Raw genomic sequence first — 21,547 nt, 5'->3', positions numbered from 1 at the left:
TCTAAGTATCAGCTCCTTTTCAACCACCTTACAGGCAGCTCTCCTAGGCATATACTTACTCAACAGATAAACAGGATTAAAATAAGAAGAATCAAACAATCTTTTCAATTCATGTATTTGCTTCATTACATCATTTACTGTGGATTTGGTGCTTGTAAAGTGGGCTGTATAGTCAGGCTTTCAGTTTACAAAATGGCAGTCTCAACTCACTGCGCTGGCACGTGAGACAGAAGTTGCACCCCCTGCCCTCCCAGGGCACCTGGTTGCTCACACAAGCCCTGGGAAAGCATAAGCAAAACAGATATTGCCATTCTCTGCCACCATAGCATGGTGTCTCAGAGCACCTTACAAAATGGCAAATATAATATGCACCTCTGTCTAGTTCATAGCAGACAGCACAAGCATTACAAAATGATAAGGACTTGGCTCTCTGACACTTGGCAGGTATACAGACATTAAACAGGCAGCTGAAAGTGAAATTCTCTTTTCTGCCTTACCTCACTGTTTCAGGGAAGGCTACTTTGACAACCAGAAACAGTTTATACAATCATCGTTCCCACCACCTCTTCCGTGGCTAAGGAGAATGATTCTATCTCCAGAGCTCTCAGATATGTACCCTTCAAACCTACTCCATGTAAAAAATGCCAATATTTAGAAAGTGTGCTAATGCCAAGAATACAATTGCATCCTTAAAAGCTAATTAATGATACAGGAACCAAAGCCTGGCCATTCTTACTCTGATTTGCTTTTCTTCATCTTGTCAAAGAGAAGGCAGGAAGCAGGTGGAGAAATACATATGCACGTTACTGGTCATGTCTCTAATTAAAAGAACCGTGCTGTGCAATGAAAAGTCCTTGCAGAGAACCAGAAGCAAATTCTGTAAAGTGCTATCATCTGTTGAGTCACAATACTCCTGGAATGGATTAACTCTTATCCTGAGCATGAGATTCTACAAATAACATGTACATGAACCCTGCTCAAAAGGTAATTGCATTACTTAAACCCTGCATAAATCCTGCTCGGAAGGCTCATGTTAGGCTAATGCTGTATAGGTCCTGTGTTGGCCCTCTGAACATTACATCCACAATACACTATTTATATAGTATGTAGGAAGTCAATATTCTTAACAGGAGAGGTAGAAAAAAATGGATTCAGACAGCAGACTATTTACTAATTTTGGCCAAGTTTTGTGTCCAATAAGGAGGATGAGCCAAAGAAGAGTAAAAGCCAATAAGAATATTCTTAGATTCTTTCTTTCAGCTCCAGCAACTTTTTAATACAGTTTTATGTAGCTATTTTTTTCCCATATGGCTATGGTTAAATGGCTCAGCTTGTGTTTTGGTTTCAAGAGCAAAGCCAAAATCTTTGGCTTGGCTCTGCCTTCAAACTTGGAGAAAAACAAGAGCAGTGGGAATTAAAACTAAAACACTAATTCCACCCCACTTTTATCTCTGCTTTCAAAAATAAATAGTTCTCTGAAGTCCAGATAATGAAGTCTATATATGGTGTGATAATGAAACACCCCTATGATTTTGAAGGATGAAAGACCCCTAGCATATTGAAAATCTTGGGTCATGATTTCCGCTCCTGTAAGCCGGAACCATTTCACTGAACATAGTGGGGGTCACCAACAGAAAAGTCAGTCTCTAGCACACACAGAGCAATTTTTGAAGGCTTCTTAAATGAAGCATAGTAGCAAAGTCAAAGCATTTTTGAAACAGTAGAATTAGAATTTTGAAGTGTGAATAATGATCCTTAATCCTTTACAACCCAGTGTCATATGATTATAGTAAGTGTTCCGTAGATGATTAGTGTTTATCCTACCATGGAAATAACTTGTATGAATAGAAAAAGCCTTGCATAAATAAATACTTCTCAGCAATCCATGGTGTGTGAGAGTAAACAGCATGTTTAAGAAAGTGTTATTTTTCAAAGTGTTTGCTTAACATGTTTCCCACAAATACTGCCATCCCTTTCAGACCTGCTCCCATCCTGTTGCTACACTCCCACATGAACACATCTACCTCAGGCCTCATTTATTTTGAAGCTCTCTATGACAAAGAGAGAAAATTCAAAGGACTGCTTTTGGCAAAACTATTCAAATAAAACAGATTCTAAATATTTAACTTTTCCAGATAACCAGTATCAGAGGAAACAGCAATGCTGGTATTCAGTCACCTAATAAGGAAACATTTTTATTACAGTTTATGTGAAGACAGTTCTGTTGTTTTTCTACATATTATATGTATGCTTTGTTTTGTTTTGTTTTTTTAACTTGGTAAGAGTAAAGGTTGATTGCTTGAAAATAATACAAAGTGAGGCACAGTGCATGATGCTCCCAGCTGTTGCAACTGGAGCTGTTGCTGATTACATCTGCCTATTATAAAGCATCCTGTGCCAAACCAATCAACCATTGGCATAATTAATGAAGCCTGCAAGGGCTGTTTCCATCAGTCAGGAGGAACAGACACAGGCTAAAGCAGAGTGGAAAAGCCTGTGTATTTACAGACCTGTTTGCCTTAGGTCACAGTTGTGGGTAACTACAGTACAGTCCTATAGCAAGTGCCATGGATTACTAGAAATTTTGCCTCATTCATGTGGGCACATTTACATGGAAATAACACAGAGGTGAGTCTTTATATAGGCTCTCTTTTGCACCAGTCACATGCATCCTCTGCTTGTCTTGGGGTTCTACATATATTCATATTGTAACCATGCTATGGCAGGTGCATTTTGCAAAAAGAAGGGGAGGGATCTTTGAAGTTGCTGATCAGCTTCAAGGAAAAAGGCTGAAAACCCAATGTCATGATTTACGTGACTGCAACAAACAAATAAACAAAACAAAACGCAGGAAGTCTAGATGCAAAACTGACACTGAGAAAAGGGGTTTATCTTGGGTCTTTTCATTTAGAAAAATGCAGCTATTTCCACTGGTCAGTGCAATCCATTTTTCTTCACAGTTAGGGACCTCACATCCACCTCCCATACCATCTAAGTCTCTAAAACTTCTCATGGTAAGTTCAGTAGACCAGTACTAGACACTATCTCAATCATGTCTCTGCCGAAACTTTTACTCCTGCTTGCATTGATCTGTCCAGACTGCAGCAACTCTCCCAGAAGCAGAGCCAGGGTTAGAGCCCTGGAGTTCCTGGCTAGCTGCCATGAATGTAAACCATTAAACCATGCTGTCTCTCTGCAGTTGCTGATGTCAGATACTTTCACATACTACACTAGGCTGGTTGCTTAAGTCTCCTCAGTGACATCCTGAGGAAATAAAATTGCCCCAGAATATATGCAAAGAACATGATAGCATTGATCATTCTGTCTAATAGTATTGGTGTTATAACACTTGCACTGAGTTTTATCTGAAAAAAACAAATGGTCACTTCCACAAAGAACTTACAACCTTGATTATGGAAACATTCTTATTTAGAAAAGCATTGCTTAATACTGAGCATACACTCCACTAGCTTTGGGAGCAAACACCTAGTTGCTCTCCCAGTTTGTTGCACAGTTAGGTAGTAAACAATGGTGAAGAGGGAGAAGCAGCCAAGGTGACCATGATGAAAAGGTTTTCATAAGTACAGCAACTGATTTTAGGCCAGAAGAGGCAATTATGATCATTTACTGTGATACCTGGCATGCACAGTTTCATCTGCCATGTACTGCATCAATCCTATACATTCTGTCTGAGTGATGGGATAGCTATTGAAAGATGCCCAGTTCTAATATAAAGACTTCCAGTGCTGAGGAATGTATCCCATTCTTCACTGAATTGTTCTAAAGGTTAATCACATTCACTTAAAAAAAAAAAAAAACTACCTAATTTCTAAGGTTAATTTTCCCACTTCAACTACCAGCCAATGGATTTGATTGTGGTTTTCTTGCTAAGATTAAAGAGCTAAATACAGTCAGAATACATTGAGCCTTTTTAAGTTATTCAGTGTAGGACAGATTTTCCAGATATTCATATGGATCTTCTCCTGACTCTTTTCCAACTCTTCAGTTTCCTGTAATGTGGATACCACAACTGAATAAGGTATCCCTGAAATGGTTTCTGAAATCCTACATACATAGGTAATGCCACCTCTCTATATTTACCCTCAGTCTAGGAATCAAAGTAGCTCTCCTATCCATTGCACTGTTCAGCTGGTTGCTCATAAGACCTCTCAGCTTCTTTTTGGAGACATTCTATTTTCAGAATGAAGTCTGCAAATTCATAGTATGACTACAGCCTTTATTCCTTGTCTAATCTTCCCTTTGATGGCAATAGACAAAAACAGAAGAAGGGAGAATGGAGATGAGAAAACAGTATTGCAGGAAAAGTCCAAAAGAACAGCATTTGAGATTGAGGAATGATGCACAGCCAAAATAGGAGAAATACACCATGAAGATCAGCTATGGACAGTCAGCAGAGAAAACAGAGTGCAAAGAAAGAACTGAAAAGAGAACTGGGAATTCTGTCTGTACAAACAACAGTGAGGATGAGTAATTATGACAGAGGTAACAGACACTATGGCAAAACTGCATAAGGCTCCAATAGAAGCAGATACCAAAAAAGGTGAATTAAGCTAAAGATAACACTCAAGACTTTTTGTAAGGAAAAAAGAAATATAAGAAAAAAATGAACCAAAGCAAGGCAGTTTTCTTCTAGCCTTGCTCTGGACCTGGGACATTCCATACAAAAATCACACAGGCTCATTTAGACAAGCATATTGAAAAGATTACTGTCCTGCATCTGTGGAGCTAGCACTATTGTTATTTATGTGGTATTTTTGATATAGCACTGTCAGAAACCTCCAAGTCTTCTCTCCTCATCAGGCTTCAAATGACATGATCCTTCTGACTGCAGTGGAGTCACTCCTGTGTACACTGCTCTCAGTAAAAAGAGGCTTCGTGCCCACTGAAACCAAACCATCCCCTCCTACAGTGATTTGCTTTTATTACATTGAGCTGTTCAGTTTAACGGATGAACTACAGGATGTGTGACTGCATTAGAAGGCAATGTTCCATCCTTGGGATGTTGGTAGGGAAAGGGGGAGAGGTGATCTTTCAAACCACTGACATTCATACTGATATTTTTGGCCTTGCTGCTTCTCTGTTGCATCAACCCAGAGGAACTAAAATCATGTCCTAAAAATTATTTGAAATTGCTTTTTAAACCTGATTTGAAACTGCAAGAACACTAACATCGTAAGTCTCTTAGGCTGGGCAGGACTTAGCCTTTATTCAGTCAAACAGGGCAGTAATGGCAATAATGACTGTCTCATTACCTTGTTTAGGCCAGTAAGGGCTACTGAAATTATGGCTTTAGACATGGTGGGAGTTTTTGGAAAGTTAGAGGGGAAATGTCCGAGATCAGAAGTTGCTTAGATATCTTCCTCCAGGAACAACTAGGTAAGCAAACAAGCAGAAAAAAAGTATCCCTGGCTTTACACCCTATCTTCTTGCCAGCCAGAATAACGGGGCACAGAGCTGTTGCAAAAAAAGAGTGAACTGCACCATGAAAAAATGTGATAGTCATGAGCTTCTGCAACTACTCACACCTTTGCCTTTGTGAGGAGTTTCCACTGTAATGGAATCTGTGGGTGGATTTACTAAATGAAAGTTAAACATAATCAAACAGGCTCACCCCTTGTCAACCCTTACTTACATCAATGGAAATTTTCCTCAGTGTAGACCTGAAGATTTGGCCGAATGACTTAGGGGGAATTGGAAATCCTAACTCTTCTTACGATCTGAACCTGAACAGATCTTGAACCTTGAACTATCTTCAACTTGCTTGCCAGAACTGAGTCTCGGCTTTTGGGGGCATAAGCAATCAACTGCATCAGTATGTACAGTCTAAATTAAAAAGCAAGCGATAATGCTTTAAATCACCTTTATATTCCTCTACTCCTAGACCAAACACCAGCCACTTTCTTGCCCTGATCTAAGTAGGTGCAGTGGAAAATAATTCAAGGGCATTACAGGCCACCAGCAAACACGTGAAAAGAAACGGTCATCTGAACAAAAAAATCCTTTGTGATCATAGTGGATTGGAATATTATAGGAAACACTGCTAATGGAAGCTATCTACATATTGGCTATAAGGCCTTTTGCAGAGTATCCCCTGGCTGCCTCAGTGCAGACAGGGCCTAGGGTGAAAGGGTAAGGAAGGGATCCACAAGGATGAAACAGTGCCTTCTAATGTAGTCACACATCCTGTAGTTCATCTCTTAAACTAAACAGTCCAACGTAATAATAGCAAATGACTGTAGGAGGGGATGGTCTGGTTTCAGTGGGCACAAAACCTTTTTTCACTGAGAGCAGTGTACAAAGTAGTAACTCCACTGCAGTCAGAATCACAGAATCACAGAATCGCTGAGGTTGGAAGGGACCTCTGGAGATCATCTAGTCCAACCCCCCTGCTCAAGCAGGGTCACCTAGAGCACGTTGCACAGGATCGCGTCCAGGCAGGTTTTGAATATCTCCAGAGAAGGAGACTCCACAACCTCTCTGGGCAACCTGTTCCAGTGCTCTGTCACCCTCACAGTGAAAAAGTATTTCCTCATGTTCAGATGGAACTGTCTGTGTTTCAGTTTGTACCCGTTGCCTTGCATCCTGTTGCTGGGCACCACTGAAAAGAGTCTGGCTCCTTCTTCTTGACACCCTCCCTTAAGATACTTGTACACATTAATAAGATCTCCTCTCAGCCTTCTCTTCTCCAGGCTAAACAGGCCAAGCTCTCTCAGCCTTTCCTCATAAGAGAGATGCTCCAATCCCCTAATCATCTTTGTAGCCCTTCGCTGCACTTGCTCCAGTAGTGCCACATCCCTCTTGTACTGGGGAGCCCAGAACTGGACGCAGTACTCCAGATGTGGCCTCACCAGGGCTGAGTAGAGGGGGAGAATCACCTCCCTCGACCTGCTGGCAACACTCTTCCTGATGCACCCCAGGATACCATTGGCCTTCTTGGCCACAAGGGCACAGTGCTGCCTCATGCTTAACTTGGTGTCCACCAGCACTCCCAGGTCCTTCTCAGCAGAGCTGCTTTCCAGCAGGTCAACCCCCAACCTGTACTGGTGCAGGGGGTTATTCCTCCCTAGGTGCAGGACCCTGCACTTGCCTTTGTTGAACTTCATGAGGTTCCTCTCCGCCCACCTCTCCAGCCTGTACAGGTCTCTCTGAATGGCAGCACAGCCCTCTGGTGCATCCACCACTCCTCCCAGTTTGCTATCATCAGCAAATTTGCTGAGGGGGCACTCTGTCCCTTCATCCAGGTCATTGATGAAGAAGTTGAACAAGACTGGACCCAGTACTGACCCCTGGGGGACACTGCTAGCTACAGGCCTCCAACTAGACTCTGAGCCACTGATCACAACCCTCTGAGCTCTGCCATTCAGCCACTTCTCAATCCACCTCACTGTCCACTCATCTAACCCACACTTCCTGAGCTTGTCTATGAGGATGTTATGGGAGACAGTGTCAAAAGCCTTGCTGAAGTCTAGGTAGACAACATCCACTGCTCTCCCCTCATCTACCCAGCCAGACATCCCATCATAGAAGGCTATCAGATTGGTTAAGCATAATTTCCCCTTGGTGAAGCCATGCTGACTACTCCTGATCGCCTTCTTGTCCTCCACATGCTTGGAGATGGCCTCCAGGATGAGCTGCTCCATCACCTTTCCAGGGATGCAGGTGAGGCTGACTGGCCTGTAGTTCCCTGGGTCCTCCTTCTTGCCCTTTTTGAAGACTGGGGTGACATTGGCTTTCTTCCAGTCTTCAGGCACCTCTCCCGTTCTCCATGACCTTTCAAAGATGATGGAGAGTGGCTTAGCAATAACATCTGCCAGCTTCCTCAGCACTCGTGGGTGCATCCCATCAGGGCCCAAGGATTTGTGGGTGTCAAGTTTGCTGAAGTGATCCCTAATGCGACCCTCCTCCACCAAGGGAAAGTCTTCCTTTCTCCAGACTTCCTCTCTTGCCTCCAGGGTCTGGGGTTCCTGAGGGCTGGCCTGAGCAGTAAAGACTGAAGCAAAGAAGGCATTCAGTAACTCTGCCTTCTCTGTATCCTTTGTCACCAGGGCACCCACCCCATTCAGCAAAGGGCCCACATTTTCCCTAGTCTTCCTCTTGCTACTGAGGTATTTGAAGAAGCCCTTCTTGCTGTCCTTGACATCTCTCGCCAGATTTAATTCCAAATGGGCCTTAGCCTTCCTCGTCGCATCCCTGCATACTCTGACAACGTTCCTATATTCCTCCCAAGTGGCCTGTCCCCCTTTCCACTTTCTGTATACTTCCTCCTGTTTGAGTTCTGCCAGGAGCTCCTTGCTCATTCATGCAGGTCTCCTACCTCCTTTGCTTGACCTCCTACTCATAGGGATGCACCGCTCTTGAGCCTGGAGGAAGTGATGTTTGAATATTAACCAGCTCTCTTGAATGCCCCTTCCTTCTAGGGCCCTAACCCATGGGATTCCTCCAAGTAGGTCCCTGAAGAGGCCAAAGTTTGCTTTCCTAAACTCCAGGGTTGTGATCCTGCTTAGTGCCCTGCCTCCTCCTCGCAGGATCCTGAACTCCACCATCTCATGGTCACTGCAGCCAAGGCTGCCTCCGATCTTCACATCTTCCACCAGTCCTTCTTTGTTTGTTAGTATGAGGTCCAGCAGCACACCTCTCCTTGTTGGCTCCTCCACCACCTGTGTCAAGAAGTTGTCACCAATGCTCTGCAGGAATCTCCTGGACTGTTTGTGCCTAGCTGTGTTGTCACTGAAAGCTTAATGTGAGAGAGGAAAAAATAAGAAAGTCATCTGTGTAGTCCCCTTACTTGCTTGTGTATCCCTAGCTCTTCTAGAAAATGCAAGCACCCCTAACTCTTGTTGGCAGGGAAATAAAACCTTTTGGCTTCATTTCCAAATGAATGTTGCAATACAGGGACATGTCCAAATGTATTCTGTTAATAGTCTGAAACATAAAGATTTCAGGACTTTATGTATTTATAATGCATTCTATTCCAGAAAAAAATATATCTAAGCAGTCATCAAAATAGAGTGTTTTTGATGCACAATAAAAGTCCTTTCATTTTGATAAGTTATCTTTACTCACTGAAGGACAATAAAAGTGACAAGTTTAAATAACATTAAGATCCCACTCGAAGCCAATGAAACAAGGTAACTCACTGTTTAAGCAGTGATAACATAATTTTTTCATAGCTTGTTATGACTGTAGTAGGCTTGGTTGAAAATGTTTCACTGTGACAGTGTATTTGATAGAAAAACAGGTCTTTAGATGAAAAGATGTTTTTCATTAAAAGTGTTTGCTTTTCATAAAAGACTTGTTTTTTATGAGAATAAAAAAAAACCAAAGACCCACAACCAAAGGTTGTTTCTTTCTGTTGAACTGCCAATGGAACTGCATAATCCAAGATGCCCTATGCCAGTGTAATGAGGTATCCCTCTGTTTTTAAAAAAGGGGAAACTCATATCCTGCATGTATAGTCAGCCTATGGACACCAACCCCTGAAAGAGAAGGGGATCATGAGGTTTTAAAATTACAGCACCCACAAGGCATTACAATGAACATTTCAAAATCAAGATTTTATCAAAACTATTCAGCTTTTTGTAGGCTTTTTTGTTGTTTATTTGAATTTTGGTTTAGAAAATATAATTTTTGAGCTGAAAATGCATATCTTTTAAAAAAAAAGTTCCTTAAGAAGTTAGAGTTTTCCAGAGGAGGTTGGATTTTCAACCATTCTGTGATATTAAGCTTTGCCCTCTCTTTTCTCTTGTGTTTTGTAGTGCACTGAGAGAATTTAAGATCTGAAATTTAATTTACAGCCTTAATCTTATTTAAACATAGCTTTATTTGTGGTTGAATGCAGATACTTGGCCTGCCGTTCTTAAACTAAAACGGGTATTAAAAATAGCTTAATGAAAAACAGTGGCCTGTCTCTTCAACCACTGCTTCTTCTCCAGTAACACAGAAATCTAGCACATTATGGCAACAGTAGTTAACGTTATTTTTAGGCAGAGCAGAGTGCAGGGAAAACACAGTGTAGAGCATTTGTCTGGAACAGTCTGTTATGAGAGAGGAGAGCATGATGGACAGGGTGGAGTGAAGAAGAAAGCAGACCAGTAATAATACAGTATTTGGGGTATATACATCTTAAAGATGAAAAGATCTCAAAGTGGTTTTACATACTTTAGAAGTAGTTTGGCTGGAACAAGTTCCCTCATGCCAATTATGACCTGAAGTGTGGCTTTTCATGGAAAGGAGACTCTACATTGGTCCCAAACAGAAAAGCCAGTGCACTGCATTAAGGGCAGGCTGAGGGAAAGGATCCATGGATGATGGTGTCAACCTAAGATCCTAACAGTCCATAAAAGCAGATGCTACAGTCCAAGCACATGCTTGTGCTGATAAAACAACTGTATTGCAAACATGTGGCCAGAATGCAGGTTTGGGGAGTGAATTTCACTCCTTCCACAGAAGTCCCCGTAAGAGTCGAATTTCTCTTGCTTTCGTACCAAATGGAAAATGCTAACATTATTGATGAAGCCACAAAAAGTTCCTGTATCACATGGCAATTTTTTCAGGCATTGAAGAAGGAAAAAAGCCAATAATTTAATTTGAAAATAATTAAGTTATGCATGAATTGTAGCATGAGCTGTCAATCTTTTCAGGAAGTTTGTGCAGAGATACGTGGCTTGGCAAAGAAGAAAGTTGGAAGTAATATGTGACAAATGATCTCACTAAAAATCCCTCTAAAATTCAACAACTGCGTCTGCCCATAACCTGATCTACAAGGGAACATCTAAAAATGAATTCAGTCTGTCAGAGATGTACATATCAGGAAAATGAAGTAAAATTTTGACTCCAAACACCAGAGCTGATACACATTACATGCCTGCCAGTCTGTCCATGGCAGCATTTTCATTAATATCAGTGGAAGGTTTTTGTACGGAACATGGACACATCATAGAGCAGAATATCACAGTTCACAGGGAAATATTAACAGGGAAATATTTTGCCATAAGTGTTCTGGGATTTTTTAAGTACTTTTTACTCAAATAATGGAAGGATGGACAGTTGGACTGATTCTAGTGAAAGAAAGAGAAAATTACTTTTTTCAGAACAGTCTAGTCGGTCCTGTAAAAACAGGAAAAACTTGCCAGAACAGCTCACTGGATGACCTTACAAAAACAGTGAATCCTTAACATTTTGGTTTTCTCTAAGGTTAGCATTTTCCAGGTTTTTTATCAGCTCACAGATGAAGATATAAGGAGTCCCTAACCTTGCAAAAAGTGGGAGAGTTCCATGAATAACCTTGGAGCGACGGAATTACTTTCGTCACCATCTTTATTATAAAAAAAGGGGGTTTTCTTGTTCAAGAACACAACCACCCATTTATGGAAGTTTTGAAAAGATCAGGGTCTTAGAGCTCTCTAACACTGCAAGTATTTCCTACATTTTAAAGTATTCTAATTTTTTTAAATGGCTTGACTTCAAGAGTAGCATTGGACTCTCAATATTTCAAAAAAAAACAGGACAGTTGTTGAAATGCCTTGTTACAGATTTAGGTGCCTAATTCCAAGTACTCACTCTTGGCCTGGGTCTCTTGCCCAAGAAAGTGCATAGGAATCAAGAAAAAATTTGCTGTACCATATTGACAAAGATCTTGGGTTGCTTTTTGTGTTCACTGCTTTTAGGGTGTTGGTTTTTTTTCGTTTTTTTTTGGGGGGGGAGGCAGGGAAGGGAAGGAAAGGCATGGAACATGCACATTTCTCATAATTATCAGGTCATTGACATGATGGTGGAAGGCCTGGCAGCTGTTATTGTGGACCCTTCTGGACTTATTATACCTGCCTGCAAAATATGCAACCCCCTTGCAGACCTATCTTCCTATACACAGCCCTGCAATCATAGTATAGTCAAGGCCAGATCCAAACTTTCTGTACTGGAAGAAATATCTATTTCCCAGAAATATTTATGTCTTTAGATATGATCCAATATGTATCTCTGCACTAACAAGATTTACCTTCTTTTTTTTTTTTTTTTTTTTTTTTGCATCTGTCCAGTAAAATATGAACTGTTAGCCTGACATCCAGCTTTGGATTTATGAAACCTATTGATGCTTTTATGATTATGCAATCCAATGTCTGGTAAACTGTGGAAGGCTGTGGGCGGTTGGGGTCTGCATGTCTAAAAACTTAAGGAGAATAGAACTGTTGTGTCATTTACTTGCTGTAGAAAGTAATATGATATAATTAAAAATAGTTCAGGGAAGATTAGTATCTTTTGGCATCAAATTTTAACATACACAGTAAAACAGAAATTATCAACCTTGCATAAAGCAGATCCTTTTTTTCCCCCCAGAGTGGGGGTCTAATAAAACTCTGGAACATCCCGAACATAAAGAACATCAACTAGATGTAAAACAGAACTCTTTTTTTAAAAAAACAAGTTTCAGAATGGGAGGATCTTTCCCTGTGGTGGGAGGAAAAAATGAAAAATGCCAAAACTTGATGTTTATAAAGGTTTTGAACTAATATGTAAAATTAAAATGAAGATAAATGAAAATGCTTGTAAAAAGGATTATTAAAGATAGGAGAGTACTGTAGTAAGTATGATCCAGCAGGCTGCAAATTAAGAATGTATCTTAATATGCAAGCACTCTGGGGAGGTCTGGGAAGGTTTATCTACTTGGAAGGGGCTGAAAGTGCAGAAAGAAAACACTCATTTTCCTTTACCAATTTAGGTTAAAAGAAAAAGAAAAAGAAAAAGGAAAAGGAAATGAAAAAGAAAAAAAGGAAAAGAAAAAGGAAAAGGAAAAGAGAAAGTAAAAGAAAAAGGAAAGAAAAAGAAAAAGAAAAAGAAAAAAAGAAAAAAAGAAAAAGGAAAAGGAAAAGGAAAAGGAAAAGGAAAAGAAAAAGAAAAAGAAAAAGAAAAAGAAAAAGAAAAAGAAAGAGAAAAAGAAAAAGGAAAAGAAAAAGAAATAAAAAGAAAAAGGAAAAGAAAAAGAAAAAGAAAAAGAAAAAAGAAAAAAGAAAAAAGAAAGAGAAAAAGAAAAAAAGAAAGAGAAAGAGAAAGAAACGGAAGAGAAAGGAAGGGAAGAGAAGAGGGAAGAGAAAAGGAAGGGAAGATGGAAGGGAAGGGAAAAGGGAAGGGAAGGGAAGAGGGAAGAAGGAAGGGAATAGGGACCAAAGGAGGATGAAAAGTAATTGCCTTCACTGATGAAGAAGCTGAAAAATACTGTTCTCCGTTTGTGTAATAGCTAAATCGAGACAAGGATTTCATTACAAATTGCTAATGAAAAGTCATCCAATTACTGATTGGCCCTAACAGTGTTCCAACAGTAACCAATGTTCTAACAGTAACCAGCAGTTCCCAAGACACCAGCTTTTCAGCTGCCAGGGAGCACCTTGAAATCACCTTTAAAAAAATATTAGTCTGAATCTGTTTTGATTCTTGACAGGAAACAACAAAAATGGAGGAGAAAAAAAAATAAAGCTATCTCCTGGTCTTCAAAATATTTAAAAACAACACAGTAGGAGATAATAATGAGACATGACAGTGTCTAATGCACCTCCCTCCCCAAGAGCTTCTTAACAATGCTGTTTTTACATTAAAATACAAATCACAAATTATAGTTCACTCCAAATAATTGTGTTCATTCAGGAACTCCAGAGGGAACAGTTAGTTAGTGAGTTAGCAATCAGGGTCAACACAAAGAGTCAGCAGAGGTCCTAACACTTGGAAGCTTCCAGTACTCTTTCACTTCAAGTTCTCTTACCCAACTTCCTTAAAATGTCTTTCTCTTATCTTCCTCACACAACTTGCTGAGATCACAGCAAACCAAACAATAAATATTCTACTAGCTGATGTCTTCCAACAGCTGTAAATTTCACAAGCCCCTTAAGCCAGGTCAGTGGCCATCACAAAACATTCAGATTTCAGCTGTAGATGTCATGTAAAAAATGCTAGTGCTTTTTCTTGTGTAGATAATTAGTCTGCAGATGAACCCAAGCCACAAGGTTCACATTAATATCTGCATTTGAACTTCTCCAAAGTTTGGCAGAAATTGACTTGCAGGGATTAGGCTCATCTCTAATGGACTGAGTTCCCATTAACAGAATTCATGTATGAACTTACTAGCAAACTGATATGTTTGAAGACTTATTTAAAATTAGTAGTTCTGCCTTGTACTTACATTTCATGGCCTGACATCAGATCCTTTGGGCTTCGCTCAGTGCTATTTCAAGTACTCTGGACTATCAAACCTGGATGTCAGAAGGGCACAGGTTTCCAGCAGACTGTCATATCTCCCAGGCCCATGCACACATCTCGCATACTCTTGGACAAATCAAATAGCAGTAGATGCCTATATTTAGGCAACTGATTCCCACTTCCAGTTTCTCCTGCTACAGCTAATGGCTCTACTTACAATGCAATTTGGGAATGCAAATCCCATCTTTGGGTATGGTTGACACCTCCCCAACCATTGCAAAGAAACACTATCCTGTTGGAAATGAATGATAAAGTAAATATAATATGGATACTACGGATAATATCGAAAAAAAATTGTTTTACATATGTAAGTCAGTTGCTTGCAATTAATGAGCCAGTCCAACTAAGGCTGCTTTCCTATGCAAATCTACTTTATATATTCATCTAAACTCAATTTCTGGATGTCCAATATGAATGTAATGCATTCAGAGTGAGTTTGACCCTTTGAATGTACATGTATATTCTGCTGTATTTAAAGTCACCTCCTTTAAAGTTTTCACCTACTTCTCCTTAAGCAGTGAATACAGACAAATTTGAGAAAAGAATATCTGCAAGGGTCCTATAGGCCAAAGCCCTAAGTATTTGGAATCCCAGTCGATAGAAAGGGAGGAACAACCTTTTAAAATATTCTATTTCACCTTTTTCCTTCACTCTTTTCTCAGTTTACTATGATACACATTTTTATTTTATTATGACTAGTTTCATACCTCAAATCTTCATATTGCAAAATGAGTCTAATTCAAAACAGCCCTAGAAAACTTCTAATTAATTTGTAAGACTTTTGTAATTGGGAATGCGCAACTGTCTGGATATTTTTTTTTTTCTTGCTAGCTCACACATCTTCAACTGCACAAAATTTCTCCTGAGTCAAAATTAAGAGCAACATCAGGAAAATGCAACAATAAATGAGAATAAATACAAAGTAGCTGAACTGTTATTCATTTTCCTGTCTGTTAGTTACTCATTTTCCTAGGCTTACAGAGGAATGGTCATTAGAATTGATGTGACTGGGCAGACACACAAACTCTTACATTAATTTCCATTGAAAGAAAATGCTACTTTGGGTTTTTCATGCAGGCATAGCTGATTTTTAACTTCAGGACTGAGTTTTGCCAGGGTAGGCATAGCAGGAAAATATTAGCCAGGTTCAGTTTGGAATCAATGTGAGCACTTAACTATGGAAGAAGGTTTGTCTTGGTTCTTTGTGAAAAGGTGACTTTTAGAGAATAATCAGGGCACAGGGATCCCACTGGAACAATTGCCTCTGAGAAACAAAATAAAGCAAGCAAACAAAACAGAAACCTCACTGACAACCAACACAGTTTCCGTGTGAGAAAAACACAAATGTATGAGTGCTTTAAAACTGTAAAATGACCAGCTAAGAGAAACTGTGTTCAATATTAGAATGTCACTCTGTCACCTAAGTCAGTCTCACTGACAGACTTTACCAACAGATTCAGACTATATGGACAGACAAATGAACATAACTGTTTAGTATAGATATATGGATAGCTGGATTAACATTTACAGGATTTTAAAATTCTCTATTTTATTCTTTTAAGAAAGCATTCACAGTAGATGTTATAATATTTTTTCACTTGTATTTGCAGTCTGTATATGCACTTCAGTGTTCTCTCAGATGGTGCTTTGAGAATGAAACTCCTGCTGGATTGAACCCTTTGGGGCTAATTGATAATGTATTGTAACAGATTTTTAAAGCTTTGAAACTGACAGTCTGTTGTAAAATGGCAGCAATAAAACACCACCTTATTATGTCAGAAAATTAAATAAAAAGTTATGTTTCTTTCATGTGTGCACAAGCAAAGACAAAAATGAAGTTAAAGATGATTCTATGTTACCCAAATATCCAGGTACAATGGCTGAAATCTTTATACTCTTGAAGTCACTGAAGCCACAGTTTGAAGAGACAGTAAATTCTGATTTAACATTCTTAGTGCTAGATCAAAAATTTCATGATCACATGATACACTATTTTTTGCACAGATGAGTTAAGATTTTTCACAGGCTGATCCTCTCTCAGCAGGCTTTATGTCAGAATTTTCCATGTGCCAACCCTATTTTACACTGGGTCATGTATTGCTTGTCCTCTAACACCTGGTTAAAGCCTATAAAAACACAAAGCTGGCAGAAAGCATAAAGCTGGCATAAACAGTATATCATATCATCACATATCTATGCCTGATTCAGATGAAATTTGGACTACTGGGTGAACTAGTAGTATGTAGACAGAATATAAATGGTTGTGGAACTGATGCCTGGGAGTTCTGCCATTGATTTCCAGGGGTCCTAAATTTCTACCCACTAATTACATGCGTTTAAATTTGAACACAGGAATCAAAGTCAAGTTCAGTGAAGCGTAAAGAAATATGACAATTTCTTCCTGTCTCCTATTTTACTCGTCATACCAGATTATCAACAAAACAAAACCCAAATTTTATAATACTCAATAGAATACTTATTAAATAAACTTCCCAACTGATCAATCCAGATATAAATCATATGTGCTAACAGTGCCTTACTATTTAATCCTTAAGGAAGCAGAACAAAAAACTATTAATATTAATAATAAGCAAATTGAACTGAATGGAAAATCCATGAGACTTTAACATGTCTTACCCACTGATACATTATTTGACCCTGGCACTTTTAACTTGAATTATATAATCACAAGAACCTCTAATGACCTTAAGCAAATAAGTAAGTATATTCCAGATTATGCATGCCTTTTTGCATTCAGACTAATGAAATTTCATAGTGAGAGTTATTTATTCTCATTTGCATGTGTGTTACAGAAGTGTACTTAAAAATCACTTACTCGGTAATGTACTTACTCAGTACTTTAAGAATTTTTTAAATACTAATGATATTATCAGTTAAATTCACTGTATTTATTTTCCATGGAAGTGCTCCCAAACCAGACTATCAGAAATATTTTGTCCCTTAAATTCAAGCCAACAGAGTGAATCCTGAGCTTCAAAGGCCACTGTGGCAAGTGTTCAAGTTACCCTTCCTTTGCCTGTACTCAGCCTCAAAAAATGACATATATCCTCTGAAAAATGTGACATTTGGTTCTCAATCTGCTGGTAGGCAGATTTACCATGGGGAATCTAAGAGATCTATAGTCCAGCCTGAGCTCCCCTCAGGAACCTGCACTGTCCCTGTTAGGTCATGAGTAAGTACTCGCACTGCCATGTAGCACCCTCTATCCATATCCTCACTGCAAATAGCCCTGAGACTACAGTAACTAATAACTGCTGAAGACCTAGACCAAAATGTCTCCTTTCTGTAAGACAAAAGACCTTGTGTCATCTGAACTTTACAAAATGCTACCTGGATTTTCACCTGATATTGGGGTAGGATTCAGCTCATCTAAATGTAGGGATCTAAAACATAGGTGTCTTCACATGAACTAGATATTCAGACTAGTCACCACACTCAGTGAGGTCCAGATATCTAGTTAGCTGACCAAGTACAAGTGTTAACTTTATCATGAGGTGAATTGCTCTCTAGACATCAGTGCCTACGCTGACTGTATCACCACCAACTACAGCAGGAGCTTAAACACTGAATTCACATACAGACAGCAGTGTATAGACTGCTAAATTTTGATGTCTTACTCAGGAACCAAACAGTACCACCTTCAGTATTTTCAATGCATTTCTGCTTATTTTTGCTAGCTGTTGCTATAATTCTTCATATTTTTGCCAATCTGCTATGGCAAAACCAAAATATTTTTTGTGGAATAAAGGAAGCAATGTGGAGTGCAGGGGTAAAAAGAGGTCCAGAAAAAAAAAAAACTTAAAATACCTGTAAAGGCACAGAAATATATATATAAAATTATAAACACTACATTACTTTAGCAGCCAGATACATGCTTTTCTAAATCTGGGAAGAAAAGGTTAGAAAAATAACATTTGAAAATCATTTTCAACACACAAAAAGAGCTAAAATGGAGAGCCAAATGTTTCTACCCACAGTCATCATCCTAAACAGAGCTATTGTTACATGACATGATGCTGATGGTGTTTTTGCTAGGAGTAATACTTTGTCATCAAGAGTTAATAGGTTAAATATCACTCCTGCAAACTCCTTTTATGAACAGCAAAAGCCTATTTCTCTGAACCAACAAACAGAATATGCACCAGAAAACATTATATGGCATGGAAATATAATCCAGTAATTTCATGCCCTGCATCTGTAAATCTTCCAAACGCCATTTCTCTGTGCTAAATTAATTTAGGCTGATTTAAATCAAATGAAAACACTGGATAACTAATATAAACTAGAATTTCCTAAGACATTATTTTCTATCTTCCAAATACTAAAAGCTTACACTAATTTTATTGACTAATTATGATTGGCAGGTCATTTGCAGAATAACAAAAGCAAACCACTTCAGGATGAGTATAATAAATGCAACGTGAGCCTTAACCCATAAAAACATTCTCCTCAACAGAATGATTTCTCAAATCAAGACAAGCTATGTCCATAACTTGCTGACCATGACATATTAGGACATAAATTCAAGTAAAAAATATAAAAAATAAGAGCAATACAGACTAACGTAGGTAGCTTGTAAGTAGGATATCTGTGATTTGCCTGAAATTGATATCATTATGATTTTGCTTATTTTTTACATACAAGGTTAGGTCATTCTGTTATTTGCACAAGAATAATTTCATTAAAAGCACCTGGGTTACTAAAGCACAACAAAGGAATGTTTGGCCTATTATCAATAAATTGGTTTTCATAAGCACACTTTACATGCAAGCTTAAATTCTGCTCAGTTTACTCAAACGAACATATTTTGATAAGCTTTCTTGCGTTTGTAAAACAGAGTCTGAATCAGCATTTGCGAAGCAAACCAAGTAAAGAAAACATCTATATTTATCGCTTTTATTGAAGTTTGAATTCAATCATGAGGTTCTACTCCATATATGTAGCAGCCCAGAGCTAGTACTCTGTGGATGTAACTAAAAGCCTTGGCATCACTCTAAAGTTTTTCCGAGACCTCAGAAGACCTAGTTACTGAATATCGGTGAGGATCAGCTATCAGAACAAGTTATAAATATGTGGTCACATGACACGCTGTTATCTTTTTGAAATCTAGAAGAGAGATACTGCCTAACACAACTAATACAGACACTAGTTTTAACACTTGCATTCATTTTGATTGATAATGTCTTATCACATAGATAACAAAAGTAACAGCAGAGATAGCAATGGTCCCTTCTAGAACATCAGGTATGCTTACCAACTGAAGCAAGATGGGCTATGCAGTATCTGCTCACATACTCGTGCTAGCTGGGGTAACAGTATCAGTGAATGTGTGGTACAATAGACTGTAGCATGTGCTGACAGCCTGCGTACAAACCCTCCAGAGACTCTATGTACATAGCATAATTGTGAGCAAGTCCTAGTTATTAGCAAATCCAACAGAGCCATGCTTTTGATGCTAATGCACCATGGGCTAGCAATCATAATATGTACAGGTAGACTATGTTCCTATGTTCCTTTTTGTAATTATGACCTTAGATGAACTGGAGCTTACAATCTCCCAGTAACAATTCCGAGCTTTTTCTTTGGTGTTTTCCTTTTCTTTTTTTCTTTGTTTATGTGTTTAAGCTTTCAATTACTACAGCTATGCTCCAAACTCAAACTCTTGCTTTAGAGCTTGCTGGTCTCTAGCACTGTAAAAATGAAATAAATACCCCTAAAAGTAACATATTCCTACAGACTGGTTTTACACAACAGAAACCCCGAAGGAATTCTGTTCTCTCTAGCACTGAATAAAGAAACGACAAAACAAATCTCCAGCATGAAAAGTGTTTGCTTCAAGCACTTGCTTACACTCTGTTTAAAGTCCTTTTCTTGAGTGCCTACTGGAGTATCAAGGAGAGGAAAAAGCATTAATAACTATCGCTTTGATGTTAAAAATAGTTTATATCTGTGGACCTCTTAGAAAGAATATGTCTTTCCTTCTTATGATGATTGCTTGTCTTTTTAAATCTTTTTGGGCATCAGTTCAGTAAAATACTTAAGCACAGTGCTTAATGTAAAGCACAAGCTTAATTTCCACTGGATCTTAAGTGTGCTTTTGGGTGATTTACTGAGTCATGGCCTTTATTATTAATGCTTCCTTTGAAACTAAACATTTTTCCAGAGCAAAAGAATCCAGGAAACTCAGGAAGTTTTTCTAAAGATTATTCTCCTGAAAGGAGGGAGCAATGAGGAAAGCCTCAAAATCTGAAGCTCATCAAAGCACTTAACATATCTCAATATTTGAGAAACTTCAGTCTTTACACATTTGACTGGCATTTCTAACCCAGCTTTCCTAAGCTCATTTCTGAAGAGCAGTGAAAAAGTAAAGCCAAAATTTAGCAATTATAAAAGAGGCAACATAATTAATCTATATTAAACTGGCAATCAGTTTGTAAAACACCAGATGACTGTAAAACTGTACAGTGATATAAGAAACAAACAGGTAACACTGTCTTTCCAGTTTCCTTTTAACTGGTTTCTGATAGGATTTTGCTTCTGTTCAGGTTTGTCTCCTAAGATTGACCACCAAAATTAATAACCCACACCATCCTTTTACAAGTATCTTCTTGCTACACATCACCAAAATAATAACAATACAAATAGAAAACAAAGAGACAGAGAATTAAAGAGGACAAGAAAAATAAAGTGTCAGATCCACTCACAGATACAAACAATTGTGGGCCAGAGGCTTTAGCAGAGTAATACCAGTTTACACCAACTGAAGCCTGGCCAAAAATGTTTCCATACAAAATGAATGTATGATACATGAGTCTACAAAAGCATCACACAGCAAATTGTTAAGTTACTATTGTGATGAGAGTGGAAGCATAATGATTTTTAAAATGGCTTTCACTTGCATGGCTTCAGTTTTAATAAGATTTAATACATGGCTTCACAGGAGCTTTGCAAAGCAAGGATACCACAGATTCTTACCTGAGCTTTTATTGGTTTTGTTTTGTCTACTCTTTACTTGCTCAGTCCATAATGTAGGATAACGAGAAGCTATATCTAGAAAAAAACAGCAAAATAAAATTTGTAAATGTCACAGATTTTTAAAAGTTACTGGAAGTTGAGTATTAAATGTGAGTTTCAAAGCTACTCAGACCTAAAAAGAAAAGGGCACACTGTTTTCTATTCGAACAGTTAAAATCTTCATGAAAAGACAAAGGAAAAGTTGTACAGCAATGTCTAGCATCCTTACTCCTTTTGAAAAGTTCCT

At 38.6% G+C, this 21,547-nt stretch overlaps 1 protein-coding gene across 5 annotated transcripts in view; it reads right to left on the bottom strand.

Moving 5' to 3' along the window:
- The window catches only part of SMOC2 (SPARC related modular calcium binding 2), a 153,849-nt gene that overhangs the window by 54,802 nt on the left and 77,500 nt on the right, over positions 1-21,547 (bottom strand). For all 5 annotated transcript variants that reach the window (XM_067293385.1, XM_067293387.1, XM_067293386.1 and 2 more), the window contains exon 7: positions 21,262-21,336. In XM_067293385.1, coding sequence (XP_067149486.1) covers positions 21,262-21,336 — 75 coding nt within the window. The remainder of the gene's footprint in view (positions 1-21,261; positions 21,337-21,547) is intronic.

This window comes from Apteryx mantelli, chromosome 3 (assembly GCF_036417845.1).
Source record: "Apteryx mantelli isolate bAptMan1 chromosome 3, bAptMan1.hap1, whole genome shotgun sequence".
In the NCBI taxonomy this organism is placed as follows: domain Eukaryota; kingdom Metazoa; phylum Chordata; class Aves; order Apterygiformes; family Apterygidae; genus Apteryx; species Apteryx mantelli.
The sequence above is the reverse complement of the archived record's forward strand: the minus strand, read 5'-3'. Positions and strand labels throughout refer to the sequence as shown.